Here is a 17,071-nt window from a genome sequence, read left to right on the forward strand (position 1 = left end):
AAATGACGAACCTCTCCAACGAACTCTATGTATGTACAGGGCGAAGCCGTTTTGGGGAGTTGGGCAGGCGGCCCAGCACCCTCCCCCGTTCGGGCAGCTGTCGAGCATTGCTCACACCAGAAAAGATAGATACAGATAGATATACTACACTCAACTTAGGCCAAGTTTGGCATCCTCTAAAAAATTTAAAAAGTTAAAAAATCATTATCCTATTTAAGTCACATCATCTTATTTAAGTCACATCACCTCTCTAACATATCACTTCAAACCTAACCCAAATCCAACCCATATTTCATAAAAAAAAATCAAAAAGTACACTTATTTAGTCTTCCCAAACTTGGAGAGAGACACACAGAGTTGTAGATAAAAAAAAAAAAAAAAAAAAAAAAAAAAAAAAAAAAAGGGTGAACAGAGTTGAACAGGTTTCTTGCAGAGTGATTAAAGGTGAAGCAAAGGGGAGAGAGAGAGAGAGTTAGAATATAAATATTAAGGCATTTTCTTTTTTCTTTTTATTTTTTTAAATTACCTTATTTGGTGGTCTGTGATGAGATCGGCTATTGATTCTGGTTCTGTCGTTTTTGTTAGGCAATAATAGTGAATATTTGGGCAATTGAGAGCTAGGGTTTTCTGGGCATTTTGGGGTTTGACTGAAAAATATATATATATATATATATATATATAGATGTATGTATCTGTGTGTAACTAGTTATTTGTATTTAGGTATATAAGATAGTGATGGAGAGAGAGATGGTGTTGAAATCAAGTTTTCTGTGGTTGATCATAGTGGTTCATCCTCTGAGCTTCATTTGTGCAAATATGGAAGGTGTGCAGATGTTTACACTTTTTTTATAAAAAAAAATAAAAATTATTTATGCAAATGGTAATCTTGATTATCTTGTTTGCGAAAAATGGGAATTTTAATTTTGTATACAGATGCATGTAAGAGAATGATATATGTAATTAAGTTTGTTTTCTTTGGCATTGATTAATGTCTGTTCTTGAACTATTAGAAAATGGTAAATTCAATGATTTTGGGGTTGTTGATCTTTGTTTAGTGCAATAGATTCTTGAATGTTGAATGAGAAATGCTATATATTTTTGCACCCTTTTGTATCACCCCCTTATATTAATATTCAACCATTGTTCCGTGTTTAGAAATAATTTTTTAAGGAAATCAAATAGAGCAGTCCCCTTCTTGAATTTATATATCTGTACCTATAGAAACTCTTTATTATACAATTTAATTTATGTTCTTAGTTTGGGTCCAATATGCACAAAATGGATGATATTTAGATTTGTATTCATTTGTCATTTTTGTTTGCCATTTCATAAAAATAAAAAATTATGAAAAGTAAATAAAAAATTGAAAGTTTGAAAATAGCCATTGGTTCTCAAATCGTTTTGTTTTTTTGTGCGAAAATAGTTTTTCAAAATTCAAAAGCAATTTTTTGGTGTTTTTGAAATTTTTTTCCAAAATTAGTTTTCTGAAACAATTCGGCAAACAGGTTTTTTTTTTTTTTTTTTTCAAAAAATGAAAATAAAAAACGAAAACACAACCAAACAGTCCTGAAGTTCTTCACACATTTTGAAACATGTTATAATTGGTCACTAATTAAGTTCGTTTAGTTTATCTCCACAAATAAACTTGGGATATGCCTTCTTTCTGAAAAGCACTAGATTAAACTGATTCCAGTATTATGCTATACCAAGACTCCAGTTTCATATCTTTATTCCGTTTGAGTATGTCAGTGTCAATTGGAGAAGGCAATACTCTGATCTTCCTAGTTGGAATTTTTGTTGTAACACGTCTTTACTATTGTTATAAGTGGCATTTGATTGCTTTTGCTTGTATCTATAAACAGGTGATGCTTTGCATAGCTTGAGAACCAACTTAATAGATCCTAACAATGTGCTACAGAGTTGGGATCCAACACTTGTTAACCCATGCACGTGGTTTCATGTTACATGTAACAATGATAATAGTGTTATAAGAGTGTAAGCAACCTACCATATTCAGTACATGCTTAAGTTTAACTTTCTAAAATGAGACAGTAGTTTGTATGATGCCTCCTTTGTGCCTATCTTTTTCCAGTGATCTTGGCAATGCGGCTTTATCTGGTCAGTTGGTCCCGCAGCTTGGCATGTTGAAGAATTTACAGTACTTGTAAGTTGTGTTTTCATGTTATGGAATTTGTTTTTCCGTTTGCGTTTGTTCTTGTACAATTGTTACATTCAGATTTTTCTATTTTAAACTATATAGCGTTATCAAGTATTCACTTATCCCAAAATAATAGGTATCAGCTGGCTGCTGTTTTTTTTCTTCACTCTTATATGTACATTCGTAGTTGGACTAGGTTGACATTTATGTTTAATAATTTTTTACATACTAGGCAGAGTTGGAATTATCTACATTGTAGACATTTTTTTTTGTCAGTGTTATTTGGTTTACCATCTGGTGACCAAAGATCATAGTTATTAACTTTTGGGAATTGGGAAGGGCAGGCACTGCAAAAGTAGGTAATATGATAAGGAAAAAGAGTTCTCTAACAGCAGGGTAGCCTTCATTAGTACATATCATGATAAACATAATGTGGAAACAGTTTTCGGTATTTAAACTAAAGAAAGGATCTGCCAAAACAAAAGAGCATGGTTTGATCTTTGACATGATGCTTGAAGATCAGCTATAATGTGGGTTATTGAATTTTGAGGTATTTGGCCATAAAATTAAATTATAACTGAATAAAACTAATACATTGTTGGTACACTCCTGAAAATATCCTTTCTTTCAACATGACAATTTTTTAAAAGAGGTGCCTGTGCATTTCTATAAAGTCATGTTTTCCTTGTGGGAGTTCTAGTTAGTTGTTATGAAATCCAAAGAGAACAGGAATTACGGAAAAGAAAACGCCGAGTTTTTGATGTATTTGAAAATGCAAATTTGGTTGATTATCTCATAGTGTTTCTACTCCACGTCTGGGATAATTTGAAATGTTGGTAACATTATCTCATAGTTATTTAGAAAAAAGTCAGTTGTTTGCTTTCAAGAACGAGTTAGTTCAAGGATGATGATCAGAGTAATGGAAAAAGGACAATCTTGGTTCACTTCCAGGTGATATTATAATAATTTTTTTTGGTAAAAGAAAAAAAATTATGGAGAGAGAGAGAGAGAGAGAGAGAGAGAGAGAGAGTTTAGGGTTTAATAACCAACCAAATGCTGGGCTTAGTTCTGGTTGATTCTCCTTTGAATTGGCCAGGTGGAATGTTGGACCAAAATTTGGACTACCCTTTAAGCCCTGAAGGGTGAAAGTGCTTATCTATTGGATGTTTTCATGCATTTTTTTTAATGCAGTATATTTGTAACTTACATAGATGCTATGTGGAGACTTCTCATCTACAAGTGATTTTTATTTAATCTGTTAATGACAGGGAACTCTACAGTAACAATATAAGTGGACCCATTCCTAGTGACCTTGGGAATCTGACTAACTTGGTGAGCTTGGATCTCTACTTGAATGGTTTTACTGGGCCCATCCCAGACACTTTGGGCAGGCTGTCAAAGCTGCGCTTCCTGTGTGTATGCTTATCCTTCACTTGATTTTCATTACTGTTCGTTTTATAGTTGTATTTTTGCTTGTTCTTGTTTCTTCTTTTGCATTTAAATTTACTGGTTACACATTGATGATGGGGAAGTTGAGGTATTGATAGGGACAAAGGGCATAATGGTACTGTAATTGTGGGGTTAGGATGCATGTTGATACTCTCAAGTTCAGGTAGCAATGGTGGTAGTATGTGGTGACATGGAGTGGTCTGGATTGGGGATGGTAAAATTGTTACATGGTCTGGTAGGTTTTGGCGGCTGTCAGTGTTGTTGAAGTTGGGAAGCCTAACTTGGCTATGGGAATTGTTAAATACTTAAATGCTGGAAACCTTGGTGTTTTTTGGGAATTCGGAACAGATAGCATTGCAATTTTAATGGCGAGTGTGACTTTAGGAGGGAGGATAGAAGGATAAGTGAAAATATTCTTATAAGAAGAAATAAATAATAATAAATATCAAATAGAAAGCAAGATATAAGAACTTCATTCCCCCCCCCCCCCCCTCCCCAATAGATGAAGAGGAATACGAGCGTGCTCTGTTGCTGGAGAGATTAAAATTGATATCTTGCGATCTCCATGTTCCAACCTCTTTTCTCTTGTTGTTTGCCTTTCAATAAAATTAACTGCAGAAGCAGCTTGTCAATGTTGACATGATCATCACCGAAACTTCAGGGACTAAACCTTTTCAGTAGTAGCAAGTTGTGATGACATTGATGCAACAACTGTTGTTGTGGTGCTAGTTGTGCAGTGGTGGGATGGTTAGTGTATGTAGCTGTGTGGTGTCCTTGGGGGTGGAAAATGCTATTTAAAGTTATAATTAGGATTCAAGGATTAGGATTGCATTGATTCGGTGGATATGGAATTTTCTCCAAATTGGTTATGCAAAGAACAAGAAGGAATTGGATTGCATTAATTCAGTGGATATTGTCATGACCATTGTTATTTAAAGGCAAAAGCATTGTTTTGCTAGTTATATACTGTTTTAATTACACCATGAATTGCTTTCACCAATTCGGTCTCCTGTCCAAAATAAAATCTCCGATTAGAATTGGACCCAGTGACTTTCCTATGTTGAACTGCATTCATTTTTATTGAAATGTTTCCTAGAAATACACTTGAAAAAATAAGAGGTGTTTTCTTTAAATTACTGGTTTTATTTTATCTATATAATATAAGAAGCAAAGGATTATGTTAAATTTTTTCACCGACAAGTTGTTGAAGGTATTTGTGCCAAGATTGTGATGCTAATGGAAACCAGGAGAGTGAAGAGTCCATGAAGATGGAAATTTTTTAGAAAATAAATGGGATTGTTCTGTTGTTTTTAGAATGTATTAGGAGAAAGTTACCAGAATTAATGATCCGATTCCTTGTATTGACTTGTATGTTGCGCCAAGATTGTGATGCTAATGGAAACCAGGGGAGTGAAGAGTCCATGAAGATGGAAATTTTTTAGAAAATAAATGGAATTGTTCTGTTGTTTTTAGAATGTATTAGGAGAAAGCTACCAGAATTAATGATCCGATTCCTTGTATTGACTTGTATGTTGCCAACCCAGAGGATTGGCTTTCAGTTTGAACTGTCTTTGAAGTTGTGGAGTGTTCTTTACATGCATCCTCATCAATTCTAGCATAATTTGGCTTTTCTTGCGTGTATGCTTAAAATTTTTATTAGTACAATATCTCAACTGATCTTGAATTTTAACATGTATGCTCTTCTAATGCCATGTAAGGATAGCCGGCTCAACAACAACAGCTTGACGGGTCCCATTCCTTTGTCATTGATCAATATCACATCACTGCAAGTGTTGTAAGTACTGAGTTGGTTCATTTTTTCTCGATGTAAATATCTCTCTCTCTCTCTCTCTCTCTCTCTCTCTCTCTCTCTCTCTCTTTCTTATGCAGAAGTGATGTTCTTTCATTGTATTGTTATGCAGAGATCTATCAAACAACCGTCTGTCAGGATCAGTTCCAGATAATGGTTCCTTTTCATTATTTACACCTATCAGGTTTCTTGCTGATTATTGACCCACATTTGTCGTAACTGTTGTTTTGAAGGATAATGCTGAATAGCTGATTTTCCATTCTACAGTTTTGCTAATAACCTGGATCTCTGTGGCCCTGTTACTGGACACCCTTGCCCTGGATCTCCTCCATTTTCTCCGCCCCCTCCATTCGTCCCACCACCACCAATTTCATCTCCAGGTTATTGTCCTAGCTTATTTAACTTTCTCAAATGATATGGATGTTGGGTACGTCACAGAATGTCTTTTGCCTTCTGGTTTGATTAGTTCCATCCTGTAATTTTGTTTTAGCTTGGCTTTACATGCATGAAGTTCATCAATCAGCTATTGTTATTGTCTATCTGAATCTCTTTTGGGTGAATAGTTGCTTGTAGATATATTTGCATCAGCCAACTAATTCAGGATGTCACATTTTGAGTCCAGGGTGGGGTGAGGGCTTTAACCCCCTTGTGCAGCTTCATTCTGTACCTTAAAAAAAGCAAGGACATCTGCATTTCATTTTTGTGGCAGATCCATCTTTGTTTCCTTGGTCCGTGAACTTTAATAATTTAATTTCTGTAATTGCAAATGACTGTACCAATCAATTTGAACTTGATGATGCTAGTACTGATTTGCCAGTTATCCTTCCTGTTGTATCACAGTTGCTTGAGTCATATGTTAGATTTGTTATTACATATAGTTTGGGTATTGTGAGTAAGGTTGCTATTACGTAGTGTGGTCCTTATGTAGGCAGTGGCATCTGCTCATACTTCATTGTATTTTTTTTTTTCTATTGTATTTATTTTAAAAATCAGGAGGAAATAGTGCAACCGGAGCGATTGCTGGAGGGGTTGCTGCTGGTGCTGCTCTTCTGTTTGCTGCCCCTGCAATTGCATTTGCGTGGTGGCGACGCAGGAAACCACAAGAATATTTCTTTGATGTGCCTGGTTAGTGATTTAACTGAAAACTGGTTCAAACTAAACATATTATACAATTTGATTATCAATTGTTGACATTTCTTTGCAGCCGAAGAGGATCCTGAAGTTCATCTGGGGCAGCTTAAAAGGTTCTCCCTGCGAGAATTACAAGTTGCAACGGATGGTTTTAGTAATAAAAATGTTTTGGGTAGAGGAGGATTTGGTAAGGTATACAAGGGAAGGCTAGCAGATGGTTCGTTGGTGGCTGTAAAACGATTAAAGGAGGAGCGTACACCTGGTGGGGAGTTGCAATTTCAAACAGAAGTTGAGATGATCAGCATGGCTGTGCATCGAAATCTCCTGAGACTACGTGGGTTTTGTATGACGCCTACTGAACGACTCCTTGTTTATCCTTATATGGCAAATGGAAGTGTTGCATCATGCTTAAGAGGTAATTCTTATTAGCATTTCCGCACATTTACAGATTTTTTGGTACTTATTAGGCATGCCTCTTCCACTAGCATTTCCGCTCTACTTTGATTTCATTACTTTGACCAATATTTTCTTGATTCTTCAAATTTAGGGATTTTTTTTATACTTAGGCATGCCTAGTTCAATTTCTCAGTAATAATGTTTACACATTTTTTAGAACGTCCTCCATCTGAACCACCGCTTGATTGGCCAACAAGGAAGCTAATTGCATTGGGATCTGCAAGAGGACTATCTTATTTGCATGATCACTGTGACCCAAAGATCATTCATCGTGACGTAAAAGCTGCAAATATTTTGTTGGACGAGGAGTTTGAGGCTGTTGTTGGAGACTTTGGGTTGGCTAAACTTATGGATTACAAGGATACACATGTTACTACTGCTGTACGAGGCACAATTGGGCATATAGCTCCAGAGTACCTCTCTACTGGAAAATCATCGGAGAAAACGGATGTTTTTGGGTATGGAATTATGCTTCTAGAACTGATAACAGGCCAAAGGGCTTTTGATCTTGCTCGTCTTGCAAATGATGATGACGTCATGCTACTTGATTGGGTATGCATTAAAATTTCTCTGTAATTTTATTTGTTTAATCGTCCATGCAGGAATTTCTTCTAGTTATCTTGAGTTTCTGCCCGATTCTGGGTTTTACTAGAATTCTTTTTAAATAAGGTTGAATTGGTGAAGAGTTTGGAACCTTGGTTGTCCTCTGCCCCAGTATAGCTAAATCATACTGTTGTCACAATTAGGTGAACAATGATCGGTTGCATCCTCATCTTTTGTCATGCCCTACATGTGTCTTAATTTCACAGGGCTGTTTGGTGTAACTTATATGAGCTGTTTATAGCTTTTTTATTTTGAGTGTATGCCAGACTGTTTGATACTGTTTTATTAGGTAGAAATTATTTAAATAAGCTTAAAAAAAGCTAATTATCTGGAACTTGGGGGGACATGCTTTCTGCTTACGCTTTATGGGTATTAGCTTTCAGCTTTACAAAAACCACCAAACAGGCCCAATGCATGTCAGGCTCACTGGGGATCATTTACGCTTTAAGATGCATCATTTTCTTATTTCAGGTAAAAGGACTTCTGAAGGAGAAGAAATTAGAAATGCTGGTTGATCCTGATCTGCAGAAGAATTATGTTGAGGGTGAAGTGGAGCAGCTTATCCAGGTAGCACTGCTTTGCACGCAAGGGTCTCCAATGGATCGGCCCAAGATGTCAGAAGTGGTCAGAATGCTAGAGGGTGATGGCTTGGCGGAGAAGTGGGATGAGTGGCAAAAGGTGGAAGTTCTTCGCCAGGATGTTGAACTTGAACCTCACCCCAACTCTGATTGGATTGTTGACTCGACAGAAAATCTACATGCAGTTGAGCTATCTGGGCCGAGGTGACCCCTTTCATGGTTGAAGAAAAGAAAGAAATTATATATAACCTCTCTTTTTGGTTTTTTTGTTTCTCTTTTTCTTTTTTCTGCTTTTTAACATAATCTTTCTTTTAGCCTCCTGTAAGGGCATTGTTAATTATTCATTACATTTGTGCATAGGAATTTGTATTGTCAGGCAATTTTTGTAATCAACACTTCTATTCTGCTCAAGAAAAAAGCAGCTATGGTGATCTATTAATTATTTGTGCTGACTTTATTTATTTACCCATTTATTTAAGAAACTTTGATCTTTTATTTTTTTTGAGGAGGAAGATTTGTGATTTGGATGCAGAAGCAGTTCATGTTTTTTACACTCATGGCGAACCCAGGCCAACGCAGTGCTCATTCCCTACTCTTTGTTAAATTTTCCGCAACAATACATGTATTTTACAAGGAAATGATTATTGAAAAGATCAATACTATACCACCAAAAAAATATTTTACTATAATCTTTCATGAAATCCCATCAAACACAACGTACTAAATTGGCAATTTAACACTAACCTTTTTTGTTCCAAAGAAATTGGACATGGAATAAATCATGAAAACCTTTATTTCCAAGATACTTGAAGCTTTTATACATCAAATGATCTTACAAAATTATATATAATGTAGCATGACCTGTCTTGTATGGCATTTACAGTACTGAGGTAGATGAACAATAATCCTCATTTCATGAACGCAAAGGTAGCCACCATAAGCAAAACACGTATGCATAATGTCTAATCACACCAACACTTTACAGATGAAAACTTCATGGAACCCAACTCACCAATGAGGTAGGCAAAGGTAGATTGGCCAAATCAAAGCTCCTGGGTTGATCAGGAATTATCTTTAATCGAATGGACAGCGGATCCGACATTTGAATCTTGTTGAGTAAACAAGTTTGGGTATGAGAAGTAAGGTTCATCATCCATTGAAGGCAACCTCTGAGGCTGGTGACGATCAATGTCATGTCCAGGAACATCACTGTTCAAAAGGGAGGAATCAAATTCCACTTTCGGGTCGTTGTATGAAGGAAGACTTGACACCTGCTGCACCAGATGATTTGCATGATCTTGATGTGGGCTGGGAGAATTTGAAATGCTACCTGTATTACCTGAAGAATTTTGATGAAAGAGATGAGGGTTATCCATTGTAGGAGACTGACAAGTGTCCATGTGAAATGGGTTTTCACTGCTATTATCAGAGATCTGGTCATTCTTTTTCTTGACGAGTTCACTAATTCTGAGCTGGGCAAGGCTAGCTGCTGAGCGGGCAGCGGTTGCCGCACGTTCAGCTGATTCAGCAGCAGTCTGAGCTGCAGCCAACACATCCTGCAAATCTACATTGGCTTCACTTTTGGTCCTCGACAAGGGCATAGGTGGCTCACTCTGTCTCACAGGAAATGTTGCAGGAAATGTTGCAGAAGACCGTGATGGTGGAGATATGAATGGCAAAAATTGTTTATCTCCCATCGAACAAACTGGAATTTTGGCCGATTCAGTAGTATTAGGTACTGATTTCTCTTGCAACACCTCGTCATGCTCCAGGTTCAGTTCATGTAATAGACTTTCATTTACATCGGAATTTTTGGCTGATTGAAGATTGACTTCTGGGGAAGGAAGCATTTCTGGTGCTGAAGCAGTGTCATGCCCCAGGTTCAGTTCATGTAATAAACTTTCATTAACACCAGAATTTTTGGCTGATTGAAGATTGACTTCTGGGGAAGGAAGCGTTTCTGGTGCTGAAGCAGTGTCATGCCCCACGTTCAGTTCATGTAATAGACTTTCATTTACATCAGAATTTTTGGCTGATTGAAGATTGACTTCTGGGGAAGGAAGCATTTCTGGTGCTGAAGCAGTGTCTACACTTGGCCGTACTGATGCCTTAGGAACTTCAGGAAAATCTGATGTCTCAGAGCCAGCATCAGAATCTGACTGTTCATCGAGGGCTTTTTCCGAGGCAGAGTACAATGGTTCTTCATGTTTTTCCTCAGGAAGAGGCAATTTGGACCCACTGACAAACTGAGTCGGTCCATTCTGGCAGCAAGATAATACAGATTAGACATGAAAAGAAAATTGGAATCAAGGCAAGGGGGGCAAATAATACTTACCAGCAAGTCTTCATGTGGCTTCAATAATTCAGTTTCAGAGGCAACTGGATCCCAATCTAACTTGTGCTCTTCTGCAATTTCCTTCAGCAGCTTCAGTTTCACATCAGGATTAGGAGCACGAACTGACAGCAGTTCTACCAGCTGTAAATTACAAAACAAACAAAAATATCATTAAGTGGGGCTGGAATAAAAGACAGGTAATCGCACACCTAAGAATGATAAAGGGAAAAAGATCTCATTATTCAGTTACTAATATAAGATGACAATTATATATAACCTGACGGTTGACACCACATTCTGGCATAAGCTCAGTTGCAGCTGATACAAATTCCTTCCCATATTTGGCAGTAAATAGCATTTGAGCCTGAAGCAACTCTGGCAGATCTGCACATCTTGGTGCAGCAAAACACACACTAGAAATTGCTTCTTTCAAGTCTAAAGGGCATTCCCTGCACATCATGGACGGTGTAGGAAGAAAATCAAACAACAATGACTTTGACTGATTAGAAGCCAAGTATCAGTTCATATGGAGTGGAGAAATCAAGAAGCTAATTTACAGAAATCAATAACCACAATGCATTTATATAAATAAAAGACAAAACAAATGCATTTACAAACAGTAGTGCAAAGATAAAGTGGCTCCCATGTGATGGTTTAGATATATCTGCTAACCAAATTTAAGAAATGAAGAATTTTTTTATAAATAAATTTAACAAATGAAAGCTACATAGAGTCCCAAAATAGCTACAAATTTTGACAAACTTCACGACATTAGCATCAACAAATTCAGGCATATTTTACAAAAGTAACAGGAGTGATAGGAGGTTGATAAACCAAGCAAGTTAACAATGTAACCAAGTCATTAAGCTTATCAGAACTTTTATTGTTTCCTCATAAAGGATATAAAAGCAAATGTGAAATTTGTTTGTAATTCCTCACAGCTGAATAGATTGATAAACTCATCACAAACTGGTTGACTTTGAAAATATTCACTGATCCAAAAACCACAACACTAAAATAATATCCACATGATTCTTGGTGCGGCAGCAAAGTTGATGCTTTCACACAGCACAGCATTAGTTGTTCCGTGGCTCTTTTCCCATTTTTTTTTTTTTCACTTTTGCTGAGAACTACTATTCAATACTCTTTATCTAGTGCACCTAAGGTAGATTCCCACACTGAACTTTTAAATCCCAATAAAGAGAGAATTGGTCCTAGTGTCAAATCCTGTCAAAATGCAATCTCACTTGGGTTCCTTGCCATGCAAACTAACATGCAAATGTGCTTGCCAAAACAAGTTCTTACACTCTTGAATCTTTTCTCAGGGGCTATCTTCTCACAAGAGACTAGAGTGAAATCTTTCAATCTAGCTCTCTTTCTTTCTATTGCCACTTATTTAATTCCTAACTAAAGAAGCTCTCTCTCTTTGATAAATTCAGTTATCATTAAAACAAAACAAAAAAGCCATTATTGTTTTCACTGAAGCCTGGATGGGGAGCTACAAAAAGATACCATTACGCAATTCTCTTCAAACCAAATAGAGTTGTAAATCAAATTAGCTCACTTGACCTTTAGGTTGCGGTTCCTTTATCTGCATATATGTTTGCCCTACCCAGTAAAGTACCATTCATTTTGTTTCCTACGTGAAATGTATGACCCCCATTTGCTAACATGATTTGCTGAATTCCAATATCTTAAATTGAACATTTGAAAATTTTGTTTTGATTTTCACCTGACTTATTTACAAGATCCAATGCCCATATCAAAAGTCTTGGACCAAAATAATCCCATTACATGGTGCAAATTTATGCACCTGAAACCAACATTAATTCTAGTGCACATTCTTAATCAAATTTATCTAACTAGTTACTAGTTGCATAAAGTGACTTAATTTGTAGACTAAAAATTGAAATAAGAGTGATAATAATCTTTAAAGAACAAACAAACAAACTAAAAATACGTTTGAGTTGGGATTTTCATTCAGAAATGAACCTTTGAGTTTCAATAATGGGAAGACGGACAGTAATAAGCTCACAAAATAGCTCAATGATCTCCTGCGCAGCCATCATTTTCTCTTCCCTGATAATATGCTCTACCTGAACAGGACATTCAGAAAAACACAAAACCCAAAAAGAAGAAAACAAAACAAGTTATTACCACGCTACAGGCACAGTAACTAAAAGCCTCTTACAGCTAAAATTTCATCCTTGAAAGAAAAGTGTATGTGCTTTCTTTCAAATATCTTACACATTATATATTCATATGAGATTCATGAAAGAAAGTAGGTTTTACCCGAATACGAGCAGTAGCTTCTTGACCTGTCTCAAGGAGCTTGGCAATGTCCCGCCGCATCTGCTTCACATGAATTTCTCTTTTATTTCTCAGCAACTTTATACGCGGAATTGTCAGCTTCAGCAGGGTTTTACTGTAAGTGACAAACACAATTAGAACGGCATACATACAACAATTAGATACAGCATAACATGACCAGGTATACATATATATATTTGAGTGTAGATGAGTGATAGAAATACACATATGGTGGACAGAGACACAAGCAGCATAGATTTATAATATAGAATACAGGATACAGTATATAACAGCGTTTACAATTTATGGCCATGACATGACGCAACTCATTCAACTCTACCCATAATTTGTCAGCTGATCTATGTGGTATAAATTGCATTTTTCACTCAAGATGGAGGTCATAAAAGTGTAGATGTCAAAATCAATTATAGAGAAAGTGAGAACACAATGAATGAGAAGCAGCATATAGAGTTCGAATTCAAAAAAAAAAAAAGAAGCAAAATTGAAGCAAAATAACAATATTTGTAATTGTAGGAAAGAAAATCACCATTTGGAAGCCTTGAAACCCTTGTTGTTGAAGAAAGAATCGAGCATCGACATCGTCCCAATATGAGAAAACCCTAGAAACCAACGACAACAATGATAGTAATACAACGCGATCAACAATCAGAGACAAGATACAAAGCCAAAACACAAATTCTAAATTTTTGAGATGAGAAGGTGATGTCAAGAGTGTTTGTTTGTTTGTCTATATATATGTATATGAACATACATACCTACCTGCTCCACCAAGGGTAAAGATGGGGACGCGTAAACTCGTCGTCACAAACTTACCAACGAAGGCTTCTCCTTCGATCTCTCTTTCTACCGATGATAATGCGTATGTATAATGTATGTATGTGCGTGTGTTGTCTTTTTTTTATTTTCTTCTTTAATTCTTTAATTAATAATGAGATGCTTTGAAAAGAAAATTAAAAATCACTTCTTCACAAAAAAAAAATAATAATAATAATTTTAAAAATAATTTTTAATCATTTTTTTAAAATATTCTGTTATTGGTTCTTTCTTGTAGCATCCTCACGTGATGTCCTGATAGAACTGCAATTGATGAAAAAAAAAAAAAAATTCACAAATTTATATTGAATGATTGAAAAATATAATAAATTATAATCGATGTAGTGACTTAGGGCAACCAATAATAATTTTTCTGTGGGCTGTGCCTTGCCGACTAGGTGGGGGAGATAGATATTAGATAGGCTGCTGGGCCCATGAAGTTATGTGAGGATGGTTCCCGCTGCCCGGGTCCTACTTGACCACTGACGTATGGTGCTGCCTGCTATTCCTTCACAAATAAGGTTCATTTTGACGATTTGAATGGTTGATTTTATCAGATTTGTTTTAAATTATTTAAATAAAAAATTAAATTATTATAAAATTATAATTATTGTTTATTTTTTAAAAGATAAATATAATAAAAATTGAAAAAATAAATAATTCATATAAATCTGTAGAGAAGTGGTTTAGAAATACTCTTCAGATTTTGGTAGACGCTAGTGATCCTCAACTAGTCACCTGAAAAGATACAAACACTCCGGTCAGGAATGCCGGAATTAGCACTCCGACGGACAAGTCAGTTCAGACACTCAGGATAGCTTATTTACTAAGTTCAGTGAAGTGATTCTTACATACCTTTCTAAATCTGTGGTTCTTGTATTTATACTTGCTTTTTGGGCCTCGGGGCCTGAGCCTACTTTTATCCCATTCCCCTTTTATTTGTTCGGAACTATTGATCTCTGGCTATTCGGCCTTCCTAACGTATTCGGCATCCTAGTCACGCAGTATGGAGCCGAATAATATCTGATTTCTAGGGTGCGCACCTTCTGACTCTTCTATTTATTCGGCTCCCACAATTACCCCCCAAGCACTTTACCAACGACAGTTAGTTGGAGTGCTTGGTTCCGAATTTTGAAAAGTCAGAGCCAAAATTCGGCTGTTAGCCTCATCCTCATGCGGATATCTAATCGCACCCCTTTTGGTTGTCGTGTCGACTTCCCGCCCCCTCGTACGTGTCTATTTATTGCGATTTAAAATTTTGACATCCTTTCGAGTATGTATTTTATGACGCTCGTCGCTGGATTGCCTTTTGAATCGTCCTTGCAACTCTCTTCTCCGATATCCTCTTCGTCCTTTGTAAGTTTTCTCCTTCCTTGCTTCGTAGACTCATTCTGGTTTATTCCTTCCTTGGCATATTCTTATAAACTGTAGGGTATGGTGAAACATTTAAAAGACCTTCTCTCGTCAGATCGAATTGCTGGCTTTAAACGCCATTTCTCCATTCCTGATGATGTCCGTCTGTCGTTTGTGGCAGACGGCACTCTTGATATGGAGAGGGAGGACAAAACCACGATTGTCTTTCCTCTTTTGTCAACCACAGAGGGTGAAGTCCGTTTTTTTCTTCACCCGTTTCTTAGGGCTATGCTTCGCTATTGGGGTTTAATCCCTTCTCAATTCAATATGAATTTCTTTAGAATTATAATGGGGGTTATAGCGCTCAACCGTCGCCTTAGAATTAACCTTGGCATTCCAGCCATCCGGCATTGCTATGCCTTGGCTAAGTCTTCTGGTCGGCACGGGCGTTTCTTCCTTAGGGCCAAGGATATCGACCATAAGCTAATTACTATGCTTTCCAGTACTGGGAAACGAGTTGATGATGTTATGGTCGTTGTTCAGGGCAACTGGGAATTTGGCGAAGGGGAGGATCACGTCAACCCTATTCCTAGACGGAGGGGCAAGTCAGGTGGCCGATTGCCTTCTCGCTTTTATTATTTGTTCATTTTTGTTGTAAAGCCTCTTCTGTGAAATGTTACGGCTTGGCTTGTGTAGGGAACGATTTGAAGAAAGTCCTGTCCTCGACTGACGACGCTGTTCTTTCGGATATCAAAGTCGCGCTCAAGTATTTCGGTCGTCGAAGTCTTCAGAAACAAGGGAGGACGGCCCACGTTCTGCTTCGTTACGAGCCGACATATACGACCTTCTTGGCAGCGGAAAATATCCCGGTTCCGGAAGGTGAAGATTCTCTTATCGCTCTTATTTTGTCCGGCTTCAAAAACTTGAGGCAGGTTGGTTTTGAAGGGTCTGATTCGGAGCGAGATGTAGCTAATGTTACCGAATCAGATCAGTACGAAACCGAGTCTGATGAGGTAGTGAATTCGGTCGATCCTCCATCCACTTCGGGCCGGGGGGATCTTTCTCTTGATGGCGTTTTTCACGGCTTAGGCCCCGAAGACATGGCCGGGTTAAGCCTGACAAAACTTGCCAAGAAGGCGAATGCGAAAAGGTTAGCCGCGCGGCGAAGAGCGGAGGCCCTTCCGTCTGAAATACCACCCGCCACCGAATCTCAACTCTCCCTGCCTGTTAGCGAATCAGAGTCCTTGCGCGTTATTGAGGTGGAGACAACAAAAAATCGCAATGCCGAATCTACTTTGATCGTGCAGGCCGACCAAGAAGTTGAGGAAGAGGCAGAGAAACACCCTGCCGAGTTTGAGGCCAGCTCAGAAGAACAAGGCGGCAAACGTCCTCGATTAGAGGGATCAAATGTGATCGTTCCTTTTGTCATTCAGCCGATGATAAAAAACATGCCGGTTTCTTCTGATGCTTCGGCGCTTAAAGATCCAGAAGTCGCATTCAGCTTGGCTACGTCCGTGTCGTTGCCGTCTGACAAGGAGTCTTTCCGGGTGGAACCAGATCTGAATGCGACAGCACTAGCCGCCCAATCGGCACTTTTGGTACATATTCAGACTTTGCTTCACTTAATCCAAATGCTGTTAAAATTATGGTTTTAAATTCTTGTTTTGCAGACCGTCGAAAGGATAGCCGATATGGGCCGTCGCCATCACGACGCCGTCAAACAGATTGGTCGTTTACGAAAGAAAGTTGAGGGCCAGAGGAGAAGGGTCGAGGTTGAAGCTTTGAGGGCGAACAAGGAAGCCTCAAGGGCCGAGGCTCAGGTGGAGAGGGCTCGTAGCGCGGATCAATTGAGATCGGATGCCGAGAAAGAGGCGGACGCGAGCGAAGATGCGCTCAAATTGGCCCAGAATGCGGTCTCCAAACTGGAGGCTGAGTTGGCTGAAATGAAGGCAGCGAAGGAAACAGCCGACTCGGAGGCTTCCACAGTATTCGAGGCCGGAAAAAATGCTGGACTCGCTGAGTATTTGGACCAAGTCCCCAAGTTTGAAAATCGG

At 37.9% G+C, this 17,071-nt stretch overlaps 2 protein-coding genes across 6 annotated transcripts; one reads left to right on the forward strand and one right to left on the reverse strand.

The window, feature by feature from the left end:
• Window positions 1-326: 326 nt before the first annotated feature.
• Window positions 327-8,650, forward strand: LOC114256482 (somatic embryogenesis receptor kinase 1). 4 transcript variants are annotated; one of them, XM_028196142.2, is made up of 11 exons: window positions 327-823; window positions 1,863-1,995; window positions 2,093-2,164; window positions 3,427-3,574; window positions 5,326-5,402; window positions 5,530-5,601; window positions 5,685-5,797; window positions 6,411-6,542; window positions 6,622-6,963; window positions 7,162-7,556; window positions 8,079-8,650. In XM_028196142.2, exons 1-11 carry the CDS (start codon window positions 736-738, stop codon window positions 8,391-8,393), a joined length of 1,887 nt encoding a protein of 628 aa, XP_028051943.2. In that variant the 5' UTR covers window positions 327-735; the 3' UTR covers window positions 8,394-8,650. The 4 variants fall into 4 exon arrangements, with proteins under 4 accessions (XP_028051943.2, XP_082777628.1, XP_028051944.2 ...); XM_082921502.1 differs by having other exon boundaries at window positions 5,331-5,402; XM_028196143.2 differs by having other exon boundaries at window positions 3,427-3,570; window positions 5,331-5,402.
• A 305-nt stretch (window positions 8,651-8,955) lies between these two features.
• On the reverse strand, window positions 8,956-14,114 carry LOC114256483 (uncharacterized). 2 transcript variants are annotated; one of them, XM_028196146.2, is made up of 7 exons: window positions 13,611-14,114; window positions 13,378-13,450; window positions 12,813-12,945; window positions 12,513-12,616; window positions 10,798-10,969; window positions 10,521-10,661; window positions 8,956-10,446 (listed from the first exon to the last, which is right to left on the reverse strand). In XM_028196146.2, exons 2-7 carry the CDS (start codon window positions 13,428-13,430, stop codon window positions 9,247-9,249), a joined length of 1,803 nt encoding a protein of 600 aa, XP_028051947.2. In that variant the 5' UTR covers window positions 13,431-13,450; window positions 13,611-14,114; the 3' UTR covers window positions 8,956-9,246. The 2 variants fall into 2 exon arrangements, with proteins under 2 accessions (XP_028051947.2, XP_028051948.2); XM_028196147.2 differs by having other exon boundaries at window positions 13,607-14,114.
• Window positions 14,115-17,071: the final 2,957 nt, after the last annotated feature.

This window comes from Camellia sinensis, chromosome 3, assembly GCF_055761805.1.
Source record: "Camellia sinensis isolate YWXY chromosome 3, ASM5576180v1, whole genome shotgun sequence".
NCBI lineage: Eukaryota > Viridiplantae > Streptophyta > Magnoliopsida > Ericales > Theaceae > Camellia > Camellia sinensis.